Source organism: Cyanistes caeruleus, chromosome 6 (assembly GCF_971803275.1).
Source record: "Cyanistes caeruleus chromosome 6, bCyaCae1.hap1.1, whole genome shotgun sequence".
NCBI classification, from domain to species: domain Eukaryota; kingdom Metazoa; phylum Chordata; class Aves; order Passeriformes; family Paridae; genus Cyanistes; species Cyanistes caeruleus.
This window is the reverse complement of record NC_141706.1, coordinates 32071127-32092776: the sequence shown is the minus strand read 5'-3', so window position 1 is coordinate 32092776 and position 21650 is coordinate 32071127. Positions and strand designations below refer to the sequence as shown.

General features: G+C 39.8%; 1 protein-coding gene across 6 annotated transcripts in view; it reads right to left on the bottom strand.

Annotated features, from left to right (window-relative positions):
* Window positions 1-21128, bottom strand: part of PLA2G4B (phospholipase A2 group IVB) — a 43858-nt gene extending 22730 nt beyond the window's left edge. For 3 of the 6 annotated variants that reach the window (XR_015288372.1, XM_086894262.1, XM_086894265.1), the window contains exon 1: window positions 727-5801. Coding sequence is in view for 5 of the 6 variants with exons in the window: in XM_086894262.1 (XP_086750388.1) it covers window positions 727-889 (163 nt within the window). In the remaining variant the exon portion in view is untranslated. Of the gene's footprint in view, window positions 1-726; window positions 5802-6088; window positions 6645-21038 lie in introns of those variants that run through there. The other 3 variants (XM_086894264.1, XM_086894266.1, XM_086894263.1) reach the window with 3 other exon arrangements.
* Window positions 21129-21650: the final 522 nt, after the last annotated feature.

Below are 21650 nucleotides of genomic sequence, written 5' to 3'. Positions count from 1 at the left end.
ATTTTTTGCTAGAGGAATATACAGGCCAGAAGTTTCAAAACTGACAAAAGGCATCTCAATGCCTCTGTCCTAATTGAGGAACTCATTGGAGACCTCTGCAAAAATGGCAGCTGAACGGCTGGTCCACAGCACACCTGGAGGAGGAGACATAGGAGGCTGTGAAGGGGAGATAATGAATTAAAGACACGCGAACACAAAAGTACACAGAAAAGTCTGTTTTGCTTGAATGTTCAACGTTAGAACTGGATCTGCGGAGGTCCTCCTTATCCAAAACGATCAATATAATTTATTGTGTCTTGTCATCTGAGAGCAGCAAATACCCTGAAAGATAAGTTATTTTAGAAGCTTTGAAATTCTCTAATTTACCTTTGCTTATTATGCATAATTGGTACATTTCAATTAAAAGGACCCTGAATTCACAGCCTGTGTGGCCAAATTCCTGCCCAAGCAGATTCATGGATTGCAGTGTCCTAATGAAGTCTACTTTCTCTTCTTGGCTCAGAAAATTAATCTGGGTGTCTTATTTTTTGCCAGCTCCCTGAAATGCCATTAGAGATATACTCCAATCTAATGATACCAGAGCCATTTGATCTAATTATACCCCTGGCATTAGTATTTCTACTGCTGTGCTTTACATACGCTGCTTGCATACCTTCAGAACTTAAGAATATTGCTCACTGTGTAAACTCTGGAGGTGACTAAAAACACAATCAAACCACAACTCACACAGGTCTCTTGACTTGATGTTCTTAGCTTGTATGATTCTTACAGAAAGCATGTGGATGGGGCAAAACTTCATCTGCAGAGAAAACAAATGCAATAATTTGATCAGCTCAGAATACATAAACAAGATGCATTTTGAACAGTGCAGGGGACACTCTGCCCACATCTGTTTGGAGTGAGCTGACCACCCTCAAGTGGAAGTACACCACGCTAAGATGAAAACATAGTGGCACACTGGGCTGTTTGCTAAGGAGCTTGAGGAAACGAAGACAGAGAGAGAAAACTCGGGCTCAGACAATGCTGTGGAAAGCAGTGTTATTCACCCCAGAGGCACTTGTTTTCAGGCAACCTGATGCACGTATGGCCACAGTGAGGGTCGTACTGCCAACACCCCAAGGGTCCAATGCCACCTGCAGGTCACTACGGGGCCTTTGGAAGGGGATGTTAGGAATTGCAGGTGCCTGTCCAGGCCATGCCACTGCTGACCTGGCCTGACTTAGGCCAGGACATGGTACTTACCAAAATGCACCATGAACTTTTGACTTTGTATCTGAGCTAAGACTGAATTTCTGTGATGCTTGTAAGCAGGGCAACCTCACCAAATGGCCCTGCTGACTTTGAGGGAACAGACCACAGGCCCAGCAGAGACCCTTTAGACAAAATAAAAACTGCCCTGCTTTGCAGGTGTGATATCACAGAATTCTGTATCATGTATCCTGAAAATACCTAATGAGAATGGAAGCACTTCCCTTCCAGACATGAGATTTATTTCTATCACAGGCAGGCTATCATTTTAAAACTCTTTGAAGTTACTTGTTCCTAACTCTTGACAGTTAAGCTTTCCAGGTTAAGCTATTCAGAAAATACTTGCCATTTTCAAAAAGATGTTCTGGTGAGCATGAATGAACACGTATATAAATGTAACAATCTTAATAACAGAAACAGGGAAAATATTTAAATCTTTTTGATTTAAATTAAATCGATAGATTTAAATTTCCGTTTAATCTTCTGTTAGTTTGGTGGTGGTGGTGTTTTTTTGGTTGTTTTTCTTGCATGCCATACTAGCATGACTTGTCAACAATATTAAGTGTAACATGCAGCTATTACAGTATCACTACCACTAATAAATTAAAACTTAAAGCTCAAACTACCAACTGAAATATTATGTCTATTTGCATAAACAGGAAATCTCATTACACTGTCACTAAATAATTTGACCATTTTATTTTGAAAGTTAGCACCATGACTAATTTTCCTGACAAGGGAATTATAATCTCTGTAGATACAAGCTGCTGGGAAAGGAGTAATCTCTCTACAGAAAGAGTCACTCACTACAGTTAATCTGAAGTTCTTTTAAAATTAGGTGGAGACTATTGGACATGTTTATTAGAGATGAGAAATAAGCTATATTCAGCTTCATCCAGGCCTGTTTACAAGTAAATTATGTTACATAAAATGGATATAATCTGAACTGTGAATTAGCATGTTCAAATGAGGGCTTAATATTAAATTTTATAATGTCACCTAAAAGTTACATAGTTTTTAAATTCAGATTAATATTCAAGAGTTGCCCTGAGCAGAGAAACCCTTGTTAAACCTATAAAATCACATTAGTCTGTCTCTTGGCTTGTATCAAAATGCAAAGCAAATTCGTTCTTGTGTGACAAAAACTCTTCCTAGTATGTCTTCCTCCAAATTTTAAACTGACATATTTAAAACTTTCTTGGTTTAATGCATTGTGGAGATTACAAGTTCTAATTGGGACACTTCCATATTATTCCAGTTGCCTGCTAAAAGAATTTGACTTTAATTTTCCTGTGCAAATAGTTATTTAACATAGAACTACCAGCTGGAACACTCACTCAGCATTCCTAGTGGTTTTCATTTACGTGAATTACTGGATTATGTAGACAATTACAGAGGTGACTAGTTTTAATTATTATGTTAATTTTTTGTCATTTTGTAATCAACTTCTCCCTTGCTCAACAGAAGCCCAAACCATACACAGAACCTGCCTTCGCTGAAGAAACAGATGTTGGCATAAAATTTGCTTTGAAATTATTTGTGATGAAAATTTCCTAACTGCTTATAAAAATGGTGCGTCTGCAGGTCATCTTCAGAGTACTCTCAGATGTGGCAGATATCATGTTCTCATCCTCTGCCTCTACAGCCAGAGTGTCTCATTCCTCCTCCCTTCCTCTCCCAACAGCAATCACTCTCCTTACACATTTCAGCATTTACCAAACAATGGAAACATCAACAAAGATGACTTTTCGCTCCTCCTGCTTCACTCCTAAGCTGATTCGGTGCAGCTTAGTCCTGGTGCTGTTGCAGTATAAAAGACAAACAGATTCAGATGGGACAACGTGGCTGTAATAAACCCCGAGGGCTCTGTAAAGCCCACAAGGAAGCCAGAAACCATCCATCTCCCAAGACTACAGTTACTCCAACCTGTGATAACCATTCAGAAGTGGGCTAATTCCTTTTTTCATCAGATAAAGGCAGAGCTAATTTTCTTCAACAACAGTCCAGAGCAAACTCCTAGGGTCTGATTTGGATGGTCTAAAATAACATCCTTGCCTGAAAGTGCTGGTACTCCAGAACACTCTTTTACAAAAAATAATTACAGTTAGAGGTACCATTTACTATTTTCATAACACGAAAAGCAACATGTAGCTTCACAATTAATGCAATTTGATGAACGCAGACACCCTATCCAGACATCCCTTGACAGACTTGCAGCTCTTATCTTGCTAGTCTTGCTGGTTTTAGCTCACTTCCTTGGGAGAAACATGGTTTTTTGAACAGGCATGCAGAGAGTAACAAAACCCCATCTGTAATCACCCAGGGTCAAAGAAAGCTTTCCCAGAAGCACATCATTCTATTTTTGCTGGGAAATTACTAGAGTGACACTGAGGCCAACAAAAGAGTGCAGGATTCAGCTAACTGTGTACTCTTGCATCCTAAGCAATAACACTCCAGTCCAATAAATAGCAGCATCTCCAGAGTGCCAAAGGGAAGTCTAGAACTTGGAAAAAAAAAGAAACCAACAAACTTCTTTTCACTTGACAGTATTTAGCATTAAACTGTATTTCTGTACTCTCAAACCAAGCTTTGAGAGACTCATTCTGTTGAAAATACAGAAAAGCCAGTAATCAGGAGATAAAACTAGCATGTCAGAATTGCCACAGCTCTATCAAACCTTAACAGACTCTAAATTCAGATCTCATTGATTGTAATAATACACACTCACTGACTTCCTTCCATAGGGATGTTGATCAGCTTTGGAAGGACACTCTTCTTTACAAGCAGTCACTTAAGGTTTCGCTCCAAAAAGACAACTTTGAGCATATGAAATCTTCTCAAAGCTCATAAATATTGAGGAGTCTACCAAATCAGACTGTGGATGGCAGTAAGAGAAGAAAAACCTACCAAGAGCTCATATCTTTGATTTCAGTCCTTATTGCCCCGCCATGCTGCGACTAGAAGATCATCTCATGGCTACCTTCACTAGAAAGTCAGTATTCTAGGGAAGTTTCTGCAGTCTGGGAACTTCATCCCATTAACTACCTGTTCTCTTCTTTTATTTTAAATAAGTCCTTGGTTTGAACATGTTGGAAGGTTGATTGGAATGTCAGTGTTTCATTCTCCCTGCACCAAGCTTAAGCAGCTCTCTGAGCAGAGTTATCACCATGGGATAACACCAAACTACATTAAACTTCAGATGAGGATTTTGCTGTCTTCTGATATTTTGAAAACAGATGTAGGATTTTTATACATATATTTCAGACATGAATAATTACTTTTTTCATGGATTACTTCTTTCTCCAGTGGTGTACTAGAAGCTATACCATATCTTGCCCACAAGATCTAATACCAAATGTTAATATTTGGCAGATTCTTACCATTATTTTATGTTAGATACTGAGGGTTTGGTCCAACTACAATTTGACAATTTACCAAATTGAGATTAAATCTATAAATGTATAAACTATAAGAAAGATTCATAACCAGCCTGGTTCTAAAGCACTCTCTTCCATATAGATCATGTAGTATGGGCTATTAGCCTTTCCATCAGTGAGAAAACTGCTAGAAATTTGTCTTTCCAACCAGCTGCCTACTTCCATTAAAATTAAAGGGATGAAAAGTTCCAGTGGAAAAAGTGACTGACTGAAGAAATACAGAAAACTATAAGAGTCATTTTGCATGGGAATCACAGTTGTCTCAAATTTTATCATTGAAAGTTGAACAGTTAGTGAGGAAACCTAATTCATCTTACAAACATAGACAGTAATTTCATGTAATCACAGATGGATGACTTCAAGAATCATTGTTGATTCGGGATGTCTCTCCTGTTCATATATATCAGTCACCTCTTTACACATATGAGTGGGTCCCTCGGGGCTTTGAATTGACAAAATTTCTGAGTATTTTACCAGATGGAAATTATTCCATAGTCCACAAAATAAAACTTGAGCCATCCCTTCAAGCTACTGATATTTTTCTAATCTTTAACTTTGCCTGCAACTATTGCACATGGCACGATTAATGTAATGATCTCTATAGGTTGTTGCATGTAACATTGTCTCTTACTATATTTTAAGCCCATGAATGCCCATACTTCTTTTTATTTTTTCTTTTATTTCTTGCAAAATTTGATGAAGAGTTTGATACATAAAGAATGATTATTTGTAAATAATCATGCCTCGCATTCAGACACCATGCCCATTATTTTTTTAAAATATACATGAGAAAAGAACATTCAGCTAATAGTTAATTTATACTAAAAGCCACCAGTTAAAATCTCTGAATGGAACTTGCTATTAGAAAACTCAAGTCCAGACATGAAATACTTCTAGTAGAATTGCAAACACTGTAAACATTACGTTACAAATGGCTAGATATAACGAGCCAAATAGCTCGTTAGATGTCTCCCCTGCAGCTAAAGTAATACAGATTATGCTTTGTTGCTAGATAAAGCTGTTGGTTTATTTCAGCTGGGGCAAGCAATGAACGTGTGCTATCCAGAGAAAAGCACGTAGGAGGGCTAAAGCACTTTCATTTTAGGGCAGGTAAACTCTTCAAGACCAGCCTCCTCTTGCTTCACGGACCTCACTCCGGCACGTACATCACACGATAAAAGAACACATTTCCTCTGTCTTCTCGCTGAAGCTCGCTTATGGATTAATTACCATGAGGTAAAACAGGAGCACGCTGAGTCTGCAAGGTTCAGGATGCCCCTGCCACTGCACAGCAGCCCCTGCATCCCAGCAGATGCACGGAGGAGGGAGTTTGCTCGGGAGAGCTGGAGCAGAGAGGCCCAAGAGCAAGGTGCCAGCGAAGCGTGGGGCTGCCGCTCTCTTACCTTGGCTGGTGGGGTCCCCATGGCACGGAAGATGGCGGCTGTGACCGAAACCCTGACTTGGTTAACAGATCTGTCAGCTGACAAACACGCTGGCAGCTTGTTGTGCTGCTGCTGCTGAAATAACCTGAAGGACACATATAATTTATACAGGCGCCGAGCTCCACCCTCTGCCTCCTCTGTGTGGAGGAGAGCCTGCCTACATCTGAGAGGGAAAGATCTGCAATGTCAGAGATGAGCAGAAAGGCTGACACTTGTGTTATTTCTCACAATTTGCTATTGACCCAACATCCTCCCACCAGGTGTTTGGGTTGATTTTGATGTGTTCAGAAAGTTCTCCTTCACTCCCATCTCTTCCACGTGTCTAGTCAGAAGATTAATCTTCAGTAGGTTTGAAGTTCTTCCACAAAATACTCCATAAAAAAAAAAAATAGCCAAAAGGAATGGAGAGCCAAATCTCACCTATTACAATCTCTGGTGGGAGACCAACCCACTTCCAAGCGCTCTTTTAAACCTTTCCTACAATAGGGGTTCAATATATTCCCCACATTGGGAATTGGGAATCCTTCTGACAACCAGCAAATCATGACTCCTTACCTGGAAGTACCTACTGGCTGGTCACCTGGCCAAGGCAGAGACACTGGTGAAATTGAGGTAAATATTGGCAGAGAAAGGGAAAGCTGCATGCCTTCTGGGCATTTCCCCTCTACCTGCTTCTTATATGAATATGCTAACTTGCCATTTCCCTGCTTCCCATCCTGTTCCCCCATCAAGTTGCTGTTGACAGTGCTGGGTCCTAAGGCATCCCCTGAAGAAGCAGAGGAATGGCTGGTTCCACTTCTCCCATGCCTACTGTGACCTGCTGACAGGATGCCTGTCAGGACATTGCTCCAGGCAAGCTGCTCTGTCTGTACCTTAATCCACACTTGCAGTTTCATGGTATACAGACCCAGACTTGGAAAAGGCCTGGAGGCCTCCTTAAGTTTTCAGTGAGGTATGTTCTCACTGGAGCATAGCAATACAAGATGGGATCAAGCCTCACAAAACAGCCAGTGGACACAAACCAATGGAGAATGTCAAGAGCTATTTTTCATCAAACAGTACTTATGAATTTGGCTTTTGACAAGAGAAGAAAAAATTAATTACAACCACAATAGTTGTTTAGGAAAACAGGTTTACCTGAAGTCTTTGGCTTCATATTTTTCATGAAATTCAGGTTTACAACTGTGGATCACCTGTTTTGTAAAATATTTTCCACAAAAAACTGTCACCAGTTAAAATCAGTTTTATGCAGATGCTCCTGGGTTTCTGCAAGTGACAACCTTAGCTCAAATTGACATTTTACAGACTCTGCTGTGGCTGGAAAGGCAGCCACCATGCTCACCACCAGTGAGAACTAGATGCACTAGGTTGAAATTTTTGAAATACTAAAAAGAAAGATATTGCAAACAAATGTCTGGTGCAGCAAATCAAAGGGCAGCTACAAAACTCATGGAAAAATCAACAAAAACTCATTTGAAAACAATGTAGAGTTCAGAGCAATTAACTATGTGAGCCTGCAGGACTCCTGCACTAACACTGTTTTAACAGCCTCACTTGGGTATTTTCATAGGTCCAGTTAAGACTGAAATGCACACACTCATCTTCTTGCTTCCATGGACACAGGAGTAACATCCCATTTCCAGAGATAAGGAAAAATTCAGACAATAAAGGAAAAAAAAGCTCTGAATTAGAAAGGAGTTTTGGTTTTCCACATTTGTATTGCTGTTTCAGCTTTGATCAGACATTCTGTCGCTATAGTGAACTGAGAGACCAAAGCAGTGCACTGACAAACTTACCTCCTAAAGAGAAAACAAGTGGAAAACCAGCCAGAGAACAACAAACTCCACTCAAAGAGTGGTATGTCTGCCTGGAAACAGAGCAACACACTAAAAACAGAACAGCTGCAGCAGGGAGACACGTCTTAATGGAACAGGAAAGAAGAAAAAAAAGCTCCCAGAATGCTTTCAAATCAAGGTGCAAAAGTTATTTTGGAGAGCTGTGGAACTGATTTTTCCAATAACCCCTCCAAGAACTTCATGTTTCCAGTAAATCAGCATGACCAAAATACATAAAACATTTTGTGTTTCTCGTCAACAAGCATGCTGACAACTACCACATCCATTTCCTTCAGGACGTCAGGGCTTGCTGCAGACATAAAAAACATACAAGATGGGGAAAGTAAGACAAAGTCAACTGCATAAGGAAGGAATGACAAAACTAAAAGGTTAAACCTGAACCAAAGAGGGCACAGCAGAATATGTTAGTGAGCTAGGCAATAATCAGGCAATAACTTCAAGGTGGTACAGAAAGTCCTCCCCCCCTCTTTTTAGAGGGAGGACATAGTCATGCCAGTGGAGTTAGACTCAGAAAATATGATACTGCACCTGCAGCATGAGATTGTAAAATACTGTTCAGGAGACAAAGAGAAGAGGTATTCTAGAAAGATTTTACTTGTTAATTAGGACAGTCTCATTCCATGTTTATGAGTGAATCTTACTTCTTTTCCAAACTACTATTAAAAAAGTATTTGGAAATAATCTTTATTAATTAAATTAATTAAATTTGGGGGAGGGGGAAAAGGATAAAAAGACACATCAAGTTATGCTGAGGTTAAATTGGCTCATACACTACCTACTGGCATTTGGGTAATGCTCACTAGAGACTGTATGAAACAAAATCAGAATGGAAGGAATGCAAGCCCATGCTGCAAGCTCAGCATGAAAGAAATACAAGTTAATTAATATAGTGTTCAGCTACATGCAATTTACCCAGTGGGCTGCTCACTAACTGCCCACTGTTACTAATTGCAGGAAGCTACTGAGCTGCCAGAAACCAAGCAGTAGAGTGGCAGCAATTCCAAATGATTGTGAACTGGACTATCCTACTGGTGGCATAAACTGAAAAGCTAACAGGGACAGAACCTGCAAAAGATACAGAAGTCTCATTAGCTGGAGATCATTATTTGCCTCAGCAATGGCACTGCAAAATTTCAAACTTAGCTTTGGTGTACAAAAACTGCCCTCACTGAGGCACTGTCCTAATAGTCCTTCCACCCTTGGTCCCAACAGCTTCATGGAGAAGGATGGCAGCTACCAAAGCACTCTCATATAAATATAAACCTCCCATAACTTTGTTTGAGAAAAAGTTTTTCATTCATTCCATAAAAGCTTTTATATAGAGATAAGTGATGGGTCTTTCTAGGGCTAGATGCAGCCACATCACTGAGTAGGTGGAGGTGGAAGACTCTACATGTTGACCAGATGTATTGTTTTGCCAGACAAAGAAAATGGGAGATAATAGTCACTTTCTTTTTGCCTCATAAGTCAGTGTGTAGCTTGTTCTGCTCAGTTGCTAGGTTAGGAAAATTAAAGTTATCTAAGAAAATAAATGTGTATAGTCAAATTCAAACCAATTTTTTTAAAATGTTCTCAGAAATTGAGGAAAAAAAGTATTTTTTTCTCTAGCTCATCCCCCAAGCATTTTTTTCTGTACTTTTTTTTTCTTTAACCACTGTAAAAAATAATCCAAACAACAACAAAAACTTTATTAAAATCTATCTCAATTTTTCAGTTCAAAATTACCACGGGAAACTAGGAGCTATAAAGCAAGTTTCAGAAATGCCACATTTAGGAGATGTAACGTTTAATTTTGAAATGAAAGCTTTCTAATTTTTCATTGTTTCCCCCTTCCCCATTCTGAGCAAACAACAGAGACAATCTGAAATTATTTTAGATCTCTGAATACTTTCCAAACAACCATTTTCAGTACCTGCTGTTAATCAGAATAAAATACGAGGATGTCTATCTGAGCAGCAATCAGCAATCAGGTAATAACATTTGTAAATGAACTGTCCTTCTGGCTATCAAGATCTACCCCTGTTTCAGAAAAGTAAAAGGTGTTATATCCTCTTACCTATCTCCTGAACCACTGTTATCTTAAACAAAGACATCATACAGTAAATCCAGTATCACTGGCTCTTTTTCCTGGCCAGAGTAAGAGAGCTACTAATTTCCTTAGGTGCTTTGCAGGTGTGGTTGTAAATATGGCAAGATAGTGATCTTTGCAGGCTCACGTTGGGAGGAAGCTGCTTATTACTTACCTGGGGTATCTGAGGACTGTAGTGTTACCGTTCCAAGACACGTCAATGTAAAGCCACACATTGAAACCTACTGTGTTTATGTTTAGAAATTGTTCTTTTATTTTAAACCAAGTGATTGCAGAGCATCTAATTGAAATAATAATTGAGTAAGATATTTCAATGTCATTCCACTCGAGCCAGTTTCTCAAACCTTTATCTTTAGATCTTATTCAAATAGTCTGACACTGATGTCAGTACAAAATTGCCTGTGCAAAGACCTCAGAAGAGTTAGGTAAGTATTACACTTCACCACTTGGCTGACAGGAGCACTTGACTTATGGTTATGGTATTCAGCTTCAAATTATCAAGAGAAGAGTTTCTTTCTCAGTTATCACCTACCTCTTGCATTTATTTAATGGTCACTTTTTTAGAATCAAGAGAGTAACTCTTGCTTTCTGTTATTGTTTTTAACTCCCTATGACTATGACAAGTTCTTTGGGGCAGGATCTACTAAGGGCATGTTTGCTACTGAAAGTTATTATACTGGGCAAGACTAATTAAAAAACAAAGGTTGAAGTGACTGTATGACACATACAGCAGCATTTCCTTTCTGTTTCTGTCCAATCCTCTTTCAACCCTGTATGTGGGTTTTTCCAAGATCCAACCTTTACCTGAGCACAGCCCTTAGATGTTGTCTGAAAAAGAAATAAAAAATATACAATAATTTATTTCAAATAATATAGAAGTCATTAAGGGTTCAATTAATGCATTACTGCCAGTAACTCAGTAAGTAAGTAGTGTCTACTCACTACTAAGTGTACTAAGTGTACTTAGTCTACTTGTCTACTTACCGTCTAAGTAGTAGTGTCCAAAAATAGCAAGACTAAAACAGGAGCAGGCATCCTCACTGTGCTATTCTGTAGGTTGGTATTGCCAATAGGTAGGCTTCTTAACTAAAGCTAGCATCAGCCAACCTGTGTCCTAGCCTAGGTAATCTGGAAGATTTCAGTGAAGTGTAAATGTAAGAAAAGCCACTGAACTGAGCATAGAGGTGAGGCAAAGAAATATATAAACAGCCAATTCAGGGAGAACTGAATGCATTTTAGCATATCACCAGCAGCTCTGGAAATGCTTGCAAAATGTGCCTTTAGAGCTGGCACACTGATCACTAAGAACAAGTGAATACTGACACGGAGTCCTTGCTAAATATCTGAAAACACTCAAGTCTTAAAAATACCTAATGGCAAAGTTTCATTTTGCAGCAGGAAATCTAAGAGCTAGTTGCCGCTAAAACAGGAGTCTTTGCTCCAGTCCAACTCCCAGGCTTAGAAAGCCTTGCTCTTGCTTCGCAGTACTGGCTCTGGAACTCCTCTGGCAAAATGCTACACTCATTCAAGGGGCTGAAGCAACAGAAAACTACTCTTCTCCTTTTCCTGAGGAATTTCCAGGGCTGCCCTTCTGTAGCAGCATGCAGCCATTACCTCAGCTTGAGCTCAGCAGTGGGAATCTGACCATGGACAAGCAACATTGTCCATAAGAGCTGTCTAAAACTTCAGCACTCCAAGGGAAATGAGTATCAGAGGTGGAAAACACAGACAATTCAGTGCCCATTCCTGCAAGTGGATCATTACCATCCACTGATCCCACTACCAGAAAGCCACAGGGCTTTTCACTACATCTTTGTAGGTATCTTCTAAGGTTATTGAAAGATTGTCAAATTTCAATTTTTTTTTCTTTTCTTCACTTACATCCTCTTTTTTTAATACAAAAGCTCTAGACATCAACCAAGCTATATGAACAATTTAAAATAAAATAATCAGAGTTTGACTTAGTCATTAGACTTGTTATGAGCCTTGCAAGCTTATTTACAGCAATTAAGAGTCCTGTGACTCACTTTTGGTGGATTGTAACTTCTGACAGCAGAAGACAGCTTCAGGGAGTTCTACAGAGGACTTGAATACAAAAGCTCCCTCTGCACTGATGCTTTTCCACGTAGAAAATATTTCTGATGTGAAAAATTTCTCACTTAGGTGTGTGTCTCTTCTTCCACTCAACTTGCACCATTTCTGTGACAAAAAAAAAAGTCAAAGTTTTCCTAATAGAGCAAACTGGGAATTTGCCTTACTGAAAGCTGTCTCAGCTTAATTCCACTGGTACGAAAGCAGCTTTCTGCCACCTGCTCTCCTTAAGCCAGCTGAGAAGGCAGACAAGTGTGAGCAGAGAGCCTGGCACTTGAAACACAGTGAGCATCTCAGTTGATCTCAAGAGAGCTGCTCTAACCTGTGCCAAGGCAGAGTCATCCACAGAGCCTGATATTATCTCTGAATGTCTCTGTGTATGCATATTAGGTCAGGGTTAATTCCTCTGTTTCAGCAGCACATAAAACATGACACTTGCCTAACACTGCAATTTTAAATGCTTTTGGTCTAGTAGAAAAAAATATTTTTACACACACAGATATTTTTAAACTCTTAACTTATATAATACCTTGGGAATTCTGAAGCTCTGAAGATTTTTATAAAGTGCTTCTTGAAACATGAGAACTTAGAATAGAAAATCATACCAAAGCCAAGGGAAATGTATAGCCTTTAGCATCTCAAGGAACTTTGGTGTTTTTAACTGTAGGCCTCCCACATTCATGGTCTATGTGGCATGTAAGACATGATATGGCCAACAAGAAAAAAAATTTTTGTGTAGGTCATGAAAAGCATTGAGTCTGCTCAGAGCAGAACATTAAATAAAGCTACCTACATTGCCTCATTTGGCAGAGGATTCCAGACCTATGCACCGAAGTCCCAAAATAAGATCTCGTGGACCTAGCCAGGAAGAGTCTGAGCTGGAGGAGATGCATTCACTCAGAGCTTCCAGGGGCAGAGATCTGTTGGAAGACTAGATTTCAGACGATTGCCTCTCCCATAAACAGCTCCAGGAAGCTCACCCACAGCCTGCCAACGCAACAGAGCACAAACCACTGCTGGTGCCTTCCCTGCAACACACACAATTTGTACTCTGCAACCCTTCCCACTCAATAGACACATTGCAAAGTGGCTGAGACCCTTGCTTTGTATGATTCAAATCCACTAATTGTTGGTCTTCCCTGCCATGTAGTTACACACATACTGAATGCATTTGTCAGCCAAGTACCACCAAGCAAACTATCAACCACAAAAAGGTAAAGTGTCCTGCGCTCGTGCTGGGAGCTGGAATGCTTATCCCACAGAGGAAATCATGTTGGCACACCTCCCTAAAAAGATTTCACTCCCATATATAAAAAGGATTTTGAAACATTTCTGCGTTGATGCCTCAGCTGACATGCCAGGACCCTGCCTACACAACTGTTCTGGCTCGGCAGCCCCCTGGGCATGCTGGGAGCTTCACAGCTAAGAGATCTAGGAAGCTGGAAGCAAATGAATTGACCAACAGCCTAAGAACATCTAATGGGCATCTCATCCACCCGCTGACCAGCCTAGGGGGTAGCCCCTGGTAAGTGGGAGAAGCCAGCAGTGTCCTGTCATCACAGAATGATGGGTAGCCAGAGGAACAGGCCAGGTGGGTCAGCAAGGTGTATGAAAGCACAACAGCTTTCCAAGCAGGTTCCTGTGAAGCAGGAGAACCAGCCAGCCCAGCAATACAGAATCCAATCAACATTTTTAAATGGAGAAGTGTTGCATCAGAAAACGTATGATCGGCTCTGTTCATCAGATGCTGCTTCCTCATGTACGCTAAAACTGGGAATGGGAAGTACCTGGCTATTGATAACACATCGCATATTTCCTCCTCCTCCTCCCCAGACCTGATACATAAACAGCTGACAACAGGGACAGATATGTGGAGCATGGAATGCCTTGTGCAACAACTTGCTTACAGTAAAAAGAGAGGAAATAAGATTTAAAATGGTAATGTACCCCCTGCTCTTTGACTCTTTTACACCTGAAGTAAGTTAGTGAGAAATTTGTTGTGTGAAATTAAAGTAGCCAGCTCACCTGAGATCACCTGAGAAACTGCTGCAAATCAGTTTTTTGTCAGAAAGACAAACTAATATCGTAAAGGAAAAAAAAAACAACTACCCTGTTGTTGTAGAATACACCTTCTATTTATGAACACAAACATTGTATATCAATATTCTCAATGTTCAGAGAAATCGAGTGTATTTGCCATCAAGTGTCTGTATTGTGGAAGGCATCAGTTTACCCAAGGTCCAGAGAGCATGAAAAGGTCCAGTAGCTGTGGCATGGATCAGAAATGTGTCTCACCCTTTGAATTAATACTTTAAGACACTTCTTGTTCCACATAGGACATTGTTTAACCTTATGTGGCTCTGAATCAAATGAAATGAATGGTTGCATTACATTATTACAGATGCAGTTAAATGCTCTTCACTTGTCCCAAGCAAAACATCCTTCAGCTCAGGGGGGAATAACCTGGGAGTCAGAAAGTTAATTAATGGTTTCACATGGCACCAGGGACAGTCTGTAAGAAGCAGTGAGCAGGGCAGCTTAATTTTCATTCAATATACTCATGTACTAGGAAGTCTATATTAATAACTCCAACGGAAGATACTATGGTTTCCATTGCAAAACCAAGAAATAAAGATACTGTAAAGCAATATGATTTTCCTAAATTTTTATTTTCCTAAATAGGAGTAGATTTTAACAGCTAGTAACAACCCCTTTCATCCCAAATATTTGAAAGAATAACTGTACAGGTGAATCCATGCCAATCCATTTCAGCCTCTAGTGACAGGAATATCTATTTGATATCTTAATTCTAGTTCTGGTCATGATCATTTGAGCTCCACTTCCTTCCTTCTGATATATGTAGTCATCACTATTATGTGGTCTGTCTGTGTCAGGATAGGGTTTAATGAAAAACATTCTAACAACAGAGCATCTTGGAGTTTTTACTGCTACCAGTGTAGAGCTCAGCACAAGTAAAATCCTCATCCCTTACACTCTGCCTCCTGTCCCTCACCACTCCAGATTACTGAAGGGAGCTAGACACACAAAAAACAACCCACAAATGCTGACAAAAAGATCAAAGTGACTTCTTTGCTGTTGGAAAAGGTGTGCCAAAAAGATTAAGAGACATCTTTCTGATCTTCAGCTACAGGTAATTCACTAGTAGATCCTGTGCTTGGACAATTCCAGCTTTTCTGCTATCCATTTAGTAGTTAACATATGCATTTAAAAAGCCAAAAGCTTTGACCTTCTCTGACACTTGCACACATTCCTCTTAGAAACAGTCCAATTGATATTAATAAGACAATTCACAGGTAAAGTGCCACCTCAGGTGCACCTGTGCTTGGTGAACTGGAGCATAACCAAACAGACAAAGGAACATGAACAAAACATCAGCCCCTTTTCCCCTCTCTGCTCCCTGTGAAAACCAAATATATCACATTTTTTCTTAGGTTTAATTATTGTTAAACTCCTGTTCCTTTACTTCTATTTTTTGTCCATGTTGATGTTCATGTATTCTATTTACACTACAGATCTTTTTCGGAGCAAGGTCTACAGCTTATATGTAACTTCTATCACTTTTAACAAATCACTTCTCTCTTGACTTTTCACAGTGCCACAGTACTATATGTGTCAATAAATTCTATTTCTGATCTTGAAACCTGTGTTAAATCTAAACTATGTATCTTCCCTCCTACACCTTCCTTTAACATGGTGACCCCTGACTTTTCTCATCCTCCACACCACATTTCCCCACCACGTGATAACTAAATTTAAATCAAAACTAGATGATTCTTTTATGTGTAGCTCAAACATGAGGAACTTGATTCAGGCATGACTGGGAAAAATGCATACATTGGGTAGGTCCAACTAAATATTCATAGATAGCTTTTGTTTTAAAAATCTTTTTCTTCATATTCAAGATTTTCCTTATATATCAAACATATTTTAGAAACCTGTAGTTGACCTATATCCACAGGCAGTGATGGTCTCTGTGCTTCATAAAAAGCTTCAGATGAAGAGACAAGCTGTTCCCATTATTTCAAGAAGACTCACTTTTTAATCTGTGTTAGAAACTAGCACTGAAATGCCCTTGGCACTGATATACAGGACACCTCTTCCAAAAAATATGGATTACTAGAGCTTCCCAGATAATAACATCAACAAGACAACACATAAAAGTTTCCTCAGAAGGAGTCTTGGTTCCAGGGCCTGAGGTTCATAAAACCACAAGGGGAGGAAACACCCTCTGTTTCACACCTTTCTTCCCTGAGCAAACATTTTGAAGGCAGTTCCTGGAGACAAACCTTGAAGGATTTCCTCAGCCAGTTTCCATTTCTTACTGGTATTCCTATAGTAAAGGCACCAACCCTTCATTTGCATCTCATCTGTGTCAGAGGGTTTCAGTCTTTCCTGTTTGTAGTTTATAAACCATCGTGGCAGCAGCGCCATTAGGATAATTACAGTTTTGTTAGGACTCCCCTGCACACTACCAGGAGACGCTTTGTGTCTTAGATAATGAGGTCAGCAATTTCCAAGATTTGCAGAACAAGGACAAATTGTTTTGGCAATATGCCAAACTTACTCCCAAGACTGACCTACCACCTTCCCCTACAGGAGACCCCATCTGCTCTTCTGCACTACTGTTTATACTTTCTGCTTTAGGCTCTTCTTCCTCTGGGATGAACCACACCATGTTTTATCCTCTTCAGAAGCTCCCATACTGAAGGCCACCACAGAGGCCAATGGAAAATTCTTCCACTTAAGATAATCACAAAAGCAAGGGTGAGGGGGAACTAGGACAAACCATAGGCCAAAATCATATCTGAGAAAGTTTTTCTAAATAAACATCAGTAGAACATACTTCTAAGCTGGTTTCACATTTTAAATAGCAACAGGAAACACAAAGTAATCTGCTGTTCACAAACTTACACACATATGGACTCACAAACGGTCTTCCAAACCCACTTGTTGCACTGTTGCTGCCTCTGCAAGGAACAGGACATCTCAGCTCTACTGTAGCTTGCGAGATCTGACAATCCAGGTTTTACTTAGCATTTAATCTCAGGTCACATTCAAGGCCAGACTAACATAGCAAATTCCTCAATTCATACCATTGCACTGAAGTTCATACTGAGGCACCGGAATTTTCAGAGCACCATGCTTTGTAGACCTAATAACTCTAAATATGACTTGACAGCGTGCTTTAATTGAAGATATGGCCCTCAAAACAGATATATTACAAGTGAATTCCTGGTCCAAACAGAATTACTAGCAAAACTATCACTAAGAAATACACATCTTAAACCAGCTCTCTCACTCTTAGCAGCTCTGCAGAGAGTAAGCTCCATACAAAGCATACAGAGCAGCTGGCTTAGGGACAGCATTGCAACTACCTAATGTGCTAACCAGCAAAACAAAGCACCATGCACCCTCCATGGGTGTTAAGCCATTGCCAGACGTGTATGTTTCCTATGAAACAGTAATCCAACCTATGCGGACTAACAGGGTGTTAAGCACAGTGCCTGCTGCTCCAGGCTCACTTACCACTCACAGAAGAAACAGTGCACACCAACACTTAGCACTGCATGAGATTTTGCAGCCTTTTGACACACCCTGAGCCAGATATCATCAGCTTGGCTAAGGCTTGTACTGTATCTGTACACAAGTGTTTCTCTCACTGTTGCTATAGCTGTACGTTATGAAACTCCTTAGATACGCAATACATCAGTTTTTGGCACAGCTCTCTTGAGCAGGTGTGTTGTGCAATGCATTCTTCAGAGCTAGCAGGGATTAAACAGCATTTTGTGGGTCCCAGGAGATGCAGTTTATATTGCTCTGAGCAACTTAAGGCCAAGTTTCCTCTATTCAGCAGAGCCAAAGGCTGCTGCAAATTCAGATACGCAAAGAAAGAAGGAGAAAAACACTGTGACTGAAGTTTAGGACGAGTCCGGCACAGATGAATTTTTACATTTCTAACTTGCAACAATTTAAGATAAAGCTTTCTATACAAGCATGTTCCAAAATGCAGACATCTGGAGAAAAAGTGCTTTTGGGCTAAAAAAATTCTGACTTATTCCAGGAAGGTAAAGGAAGCTGAGACATAGATGTTTTGTGTAAAATATCTTCCTAAAACTCTCCTACTGTGAAGCTTTTGTGAGCTCGTCACTTTTGCTGAAGTGTCTCCTTAGATAATACCACCTGGTTGGGATACTTTGAAAACTTGGGAGTTGCTAGGCTTTATTGCTAGAGAATTTGGTGCCTTAAAACACAGTGACACCATGTGGCCAATCGCTTAGGATGGAAACATCGTGCTAATGGAAAGGGCAGTGTACAATTTTCTCATTTTTCTTTGGGTTTATTGAATTGGTCTTAGGCGTGTTTGAAACTACATTAGCTAGTGAGAGTAAACTAGGCTAGAATTTTCATCTGAACAGGTAAACAAAGCCAAAGCAAATGACCATTTCAGATTTTTAATGTTCAAAAGTCCAAAGTTTGCAAAATTGTCCAGTAAATTCAGCAAGTAAATACCCATAAGAACAGTTTGCATATATGTCAAAATATCATACTCATTTGGCAGATGCAAGCAACTTGTAGAACTATGACTCAACATTCCCAAAAAAGCACATCTGGAAGATGCACTTAAATATCTATGGGTTAATTCTACAGTTGTAACATAAAAACTTGCAATTAATTTTGAAGATGGGGATATATTTGCCTTACTCTCATGGCTTGTTTTTCTTCCAAATCAATGCAGATTCCCCCACTAATTTTTACAGATATTTCTGCGCTAAGTATTTAAAGTCACAAGTGGGAATAGTGCTGCTAGGAATGTTCTCAGTAGCTTTGTTATCGCTCTGCATTATATAATATGGTGACTGATGTGATGAATCATCTCTCCCTAGCACAGTCCTTTTTTCCAAATGAGGTGCTGCACATTGGAAAGGTTCAACTCATGACAAATGGTAAGAATGGGCAGATCTCTTTGAAACAGACACCGAGGCAGGCAAAAAGGCTGATGAAAACAGAATATTTCTCAAACAGAAAGAAAATAATATATTAATTGGCTCTTCACAGGGACTATATTCACTCAGTAGTAATATCAAAAAAATTAACGTTCATTAAGAAATGTGTATTTTGAGGCAGCATTCAGAACACCTTACTTTCAAGAGCAGAAATGAAGTGAAAATACAACAGTGTGACTGCCAGTTGCACAAGCTTTGCAAAGTCAGTGTGCCGTCAATGTTGCCATTTTTATTGGTTAGTTAGATAACATGCTGGTATCATTTTCTCTGTTCTGTACTGAACTCCTAGTATGAAATTTATGTCAATATTATCACAGTGCATGTGAATGTAAATGAAATAGATTAGTTTGAAAGGTGATCTAAAAGGCTTTTCACCTACCCACATACATAGCAGTTAGAGCCTAGGAAGTCCAGCTAATTAGATACAGGACTTTCTGACTGTTCAAAACAGGAGTTTGAGTTGAGGAAGATTATTGACCTGACCCTTCAAATTTTGTCTCCCTGACTAGTGAGATCATGCTGCCATCTTGTGACCTGTAAATTTTACTTAGCTACAAGTGACAGAATTTTTCCCCTGGACTGGGAGGACAGTGTACATGATCTCCGTGGTATAGAGGTGCAGTAATGATGCTTTGAGCAGCTGAACCCTCTTTTATATTCCAACCCACACTGTCTCTCCTTAGCTTTCTTATCTGTCTCTCATGGGCTGCACCCTTCAATGTCAACATGTTTGCTAAAGGAAATACTGTCCATGGACAGGCCTGAGAAGAAAGCAGAGGCAACCCTGCAGAGGGGGTGAAACCCACAGTTTAAAGGACTAGGGTTTTGTAATAAAGGCTACAGAATATCCCCCCACTGCCATGAGAATCATATGTTCTGGAAAGCAAAACACACACTTAGCCAGCAGTTGAAATTCAGTATACAGTGGAAAAGAAAAGAAAGGGGAAAAAAAAAGACATATTCGTTACAGAACATATTAGTTACAGCTGGGAAGCATTTTTATAAATTATTACATAGTTTTATACATTGAGGATGAAATTTTCCTCTCCATTTTCTCAAGTGTAAAGCTTGTGTGTTTATGATAACGTTTTTCTTGCTTGAAAAAAAAACGGTGTTACAATTCACTGTATTCTAAATCTAAATAGGGTTGTTCCATCTGGTCACATTAAATAAAACAGCTGTATGTCCATGGTTATGCTGTTCCCTGAAAAATACAGAGTTCAGCTGCTCAGTGACTGCTTACATTTTGAAATACCTGGACAAAGGTTCATGTGGCTGCAGTCACATTGAAAAGCAAGTTGGGATCCTGTCTCTGCCCCATTCTTTCCTTATGTCCCAATCACATGTGCTTTCATCAGTGTGTTCTCCCATAGCACTTTCCAGCTGAAGACACAGAATCAAATCTTGAAGTAATACTGGCAATACAAAATGCATGGCAAGGCAGGAGCAGGCACATCCCAGGAACAAGCAGGCTTGAGGGCTCTGAGCCAACAAGGCAGTTGCTTTGAGCTCAGATACATGCTTGGGAGAGCCCACAGACTGCATGCATAGCTAAAAGGTTCCCTCAACACCACTCCCTGGAGACAAACCATCAATCTTTCCTCACTACCAAAGCCTCAATCACCATTATACACACAAATCATAACTTCCTTTCAAATCCTTGTTTGCCAAAGTAAACCAAAGCATCCTGCACTTAGTTTCTGATCAATTTCCAGGACATACTGTATTTTCTTCAGGATATGGCATAGCAGAATAAGAGCTCACAACTAGCCACTGAAGGTTATGTTTACCCATAGAGTAAACCATGATTCTAGAATATGGAAAGAGGAAAAATTAATCTCTACACTCACCCAGCATCCATTTCTGCAAGATGTTGATCACTTTGGCACCAATCTAATATTTGTAGATGTGCAAATTCCCACTGATAAAAATTGGAAGTCCTTCAGGATATGTGCCATTTTTTCTCATAGTAATCTCTGGGTCAAAAATCCTGGAGACAGTGTTCAGGACTCCACCTAGTGAGCTGAAACAAGAAGTCTTTAGAGCAGACAGATATTACTAAAGAGACATTTTCTTTCCTCTGACAGTGGTAGAATACCAACTTAAGGCAGCAGCATTTGCATCTTCATATTCCTAAAGCCCAATTCCAGACACACAGATCTTTTATTTAAGATAAAGTCCACTTCTGCAACAAGAGTTTGTGCTGGGCCTGCCATTTCTTCCTCATTTCACAAGGAGGGCTTAGGAGCTACCTGAAGCATTGAGCAAGCCCTTCTGCTCTGAAGCAAATATAATCTTTAAATCTTTCTATTGTATCATCTCCTCTGTTGCAGTAATATATCAGGCTCTTCCTTCTCTGATACAGTCTGCTCCCAGAATGGATTCAGGTTGCTGCATCAGTCCAAACAGTCAGTGGATTAATAGAGGAGTTAAGTCCATATCAGTGCTAAGTATGTTGAGAT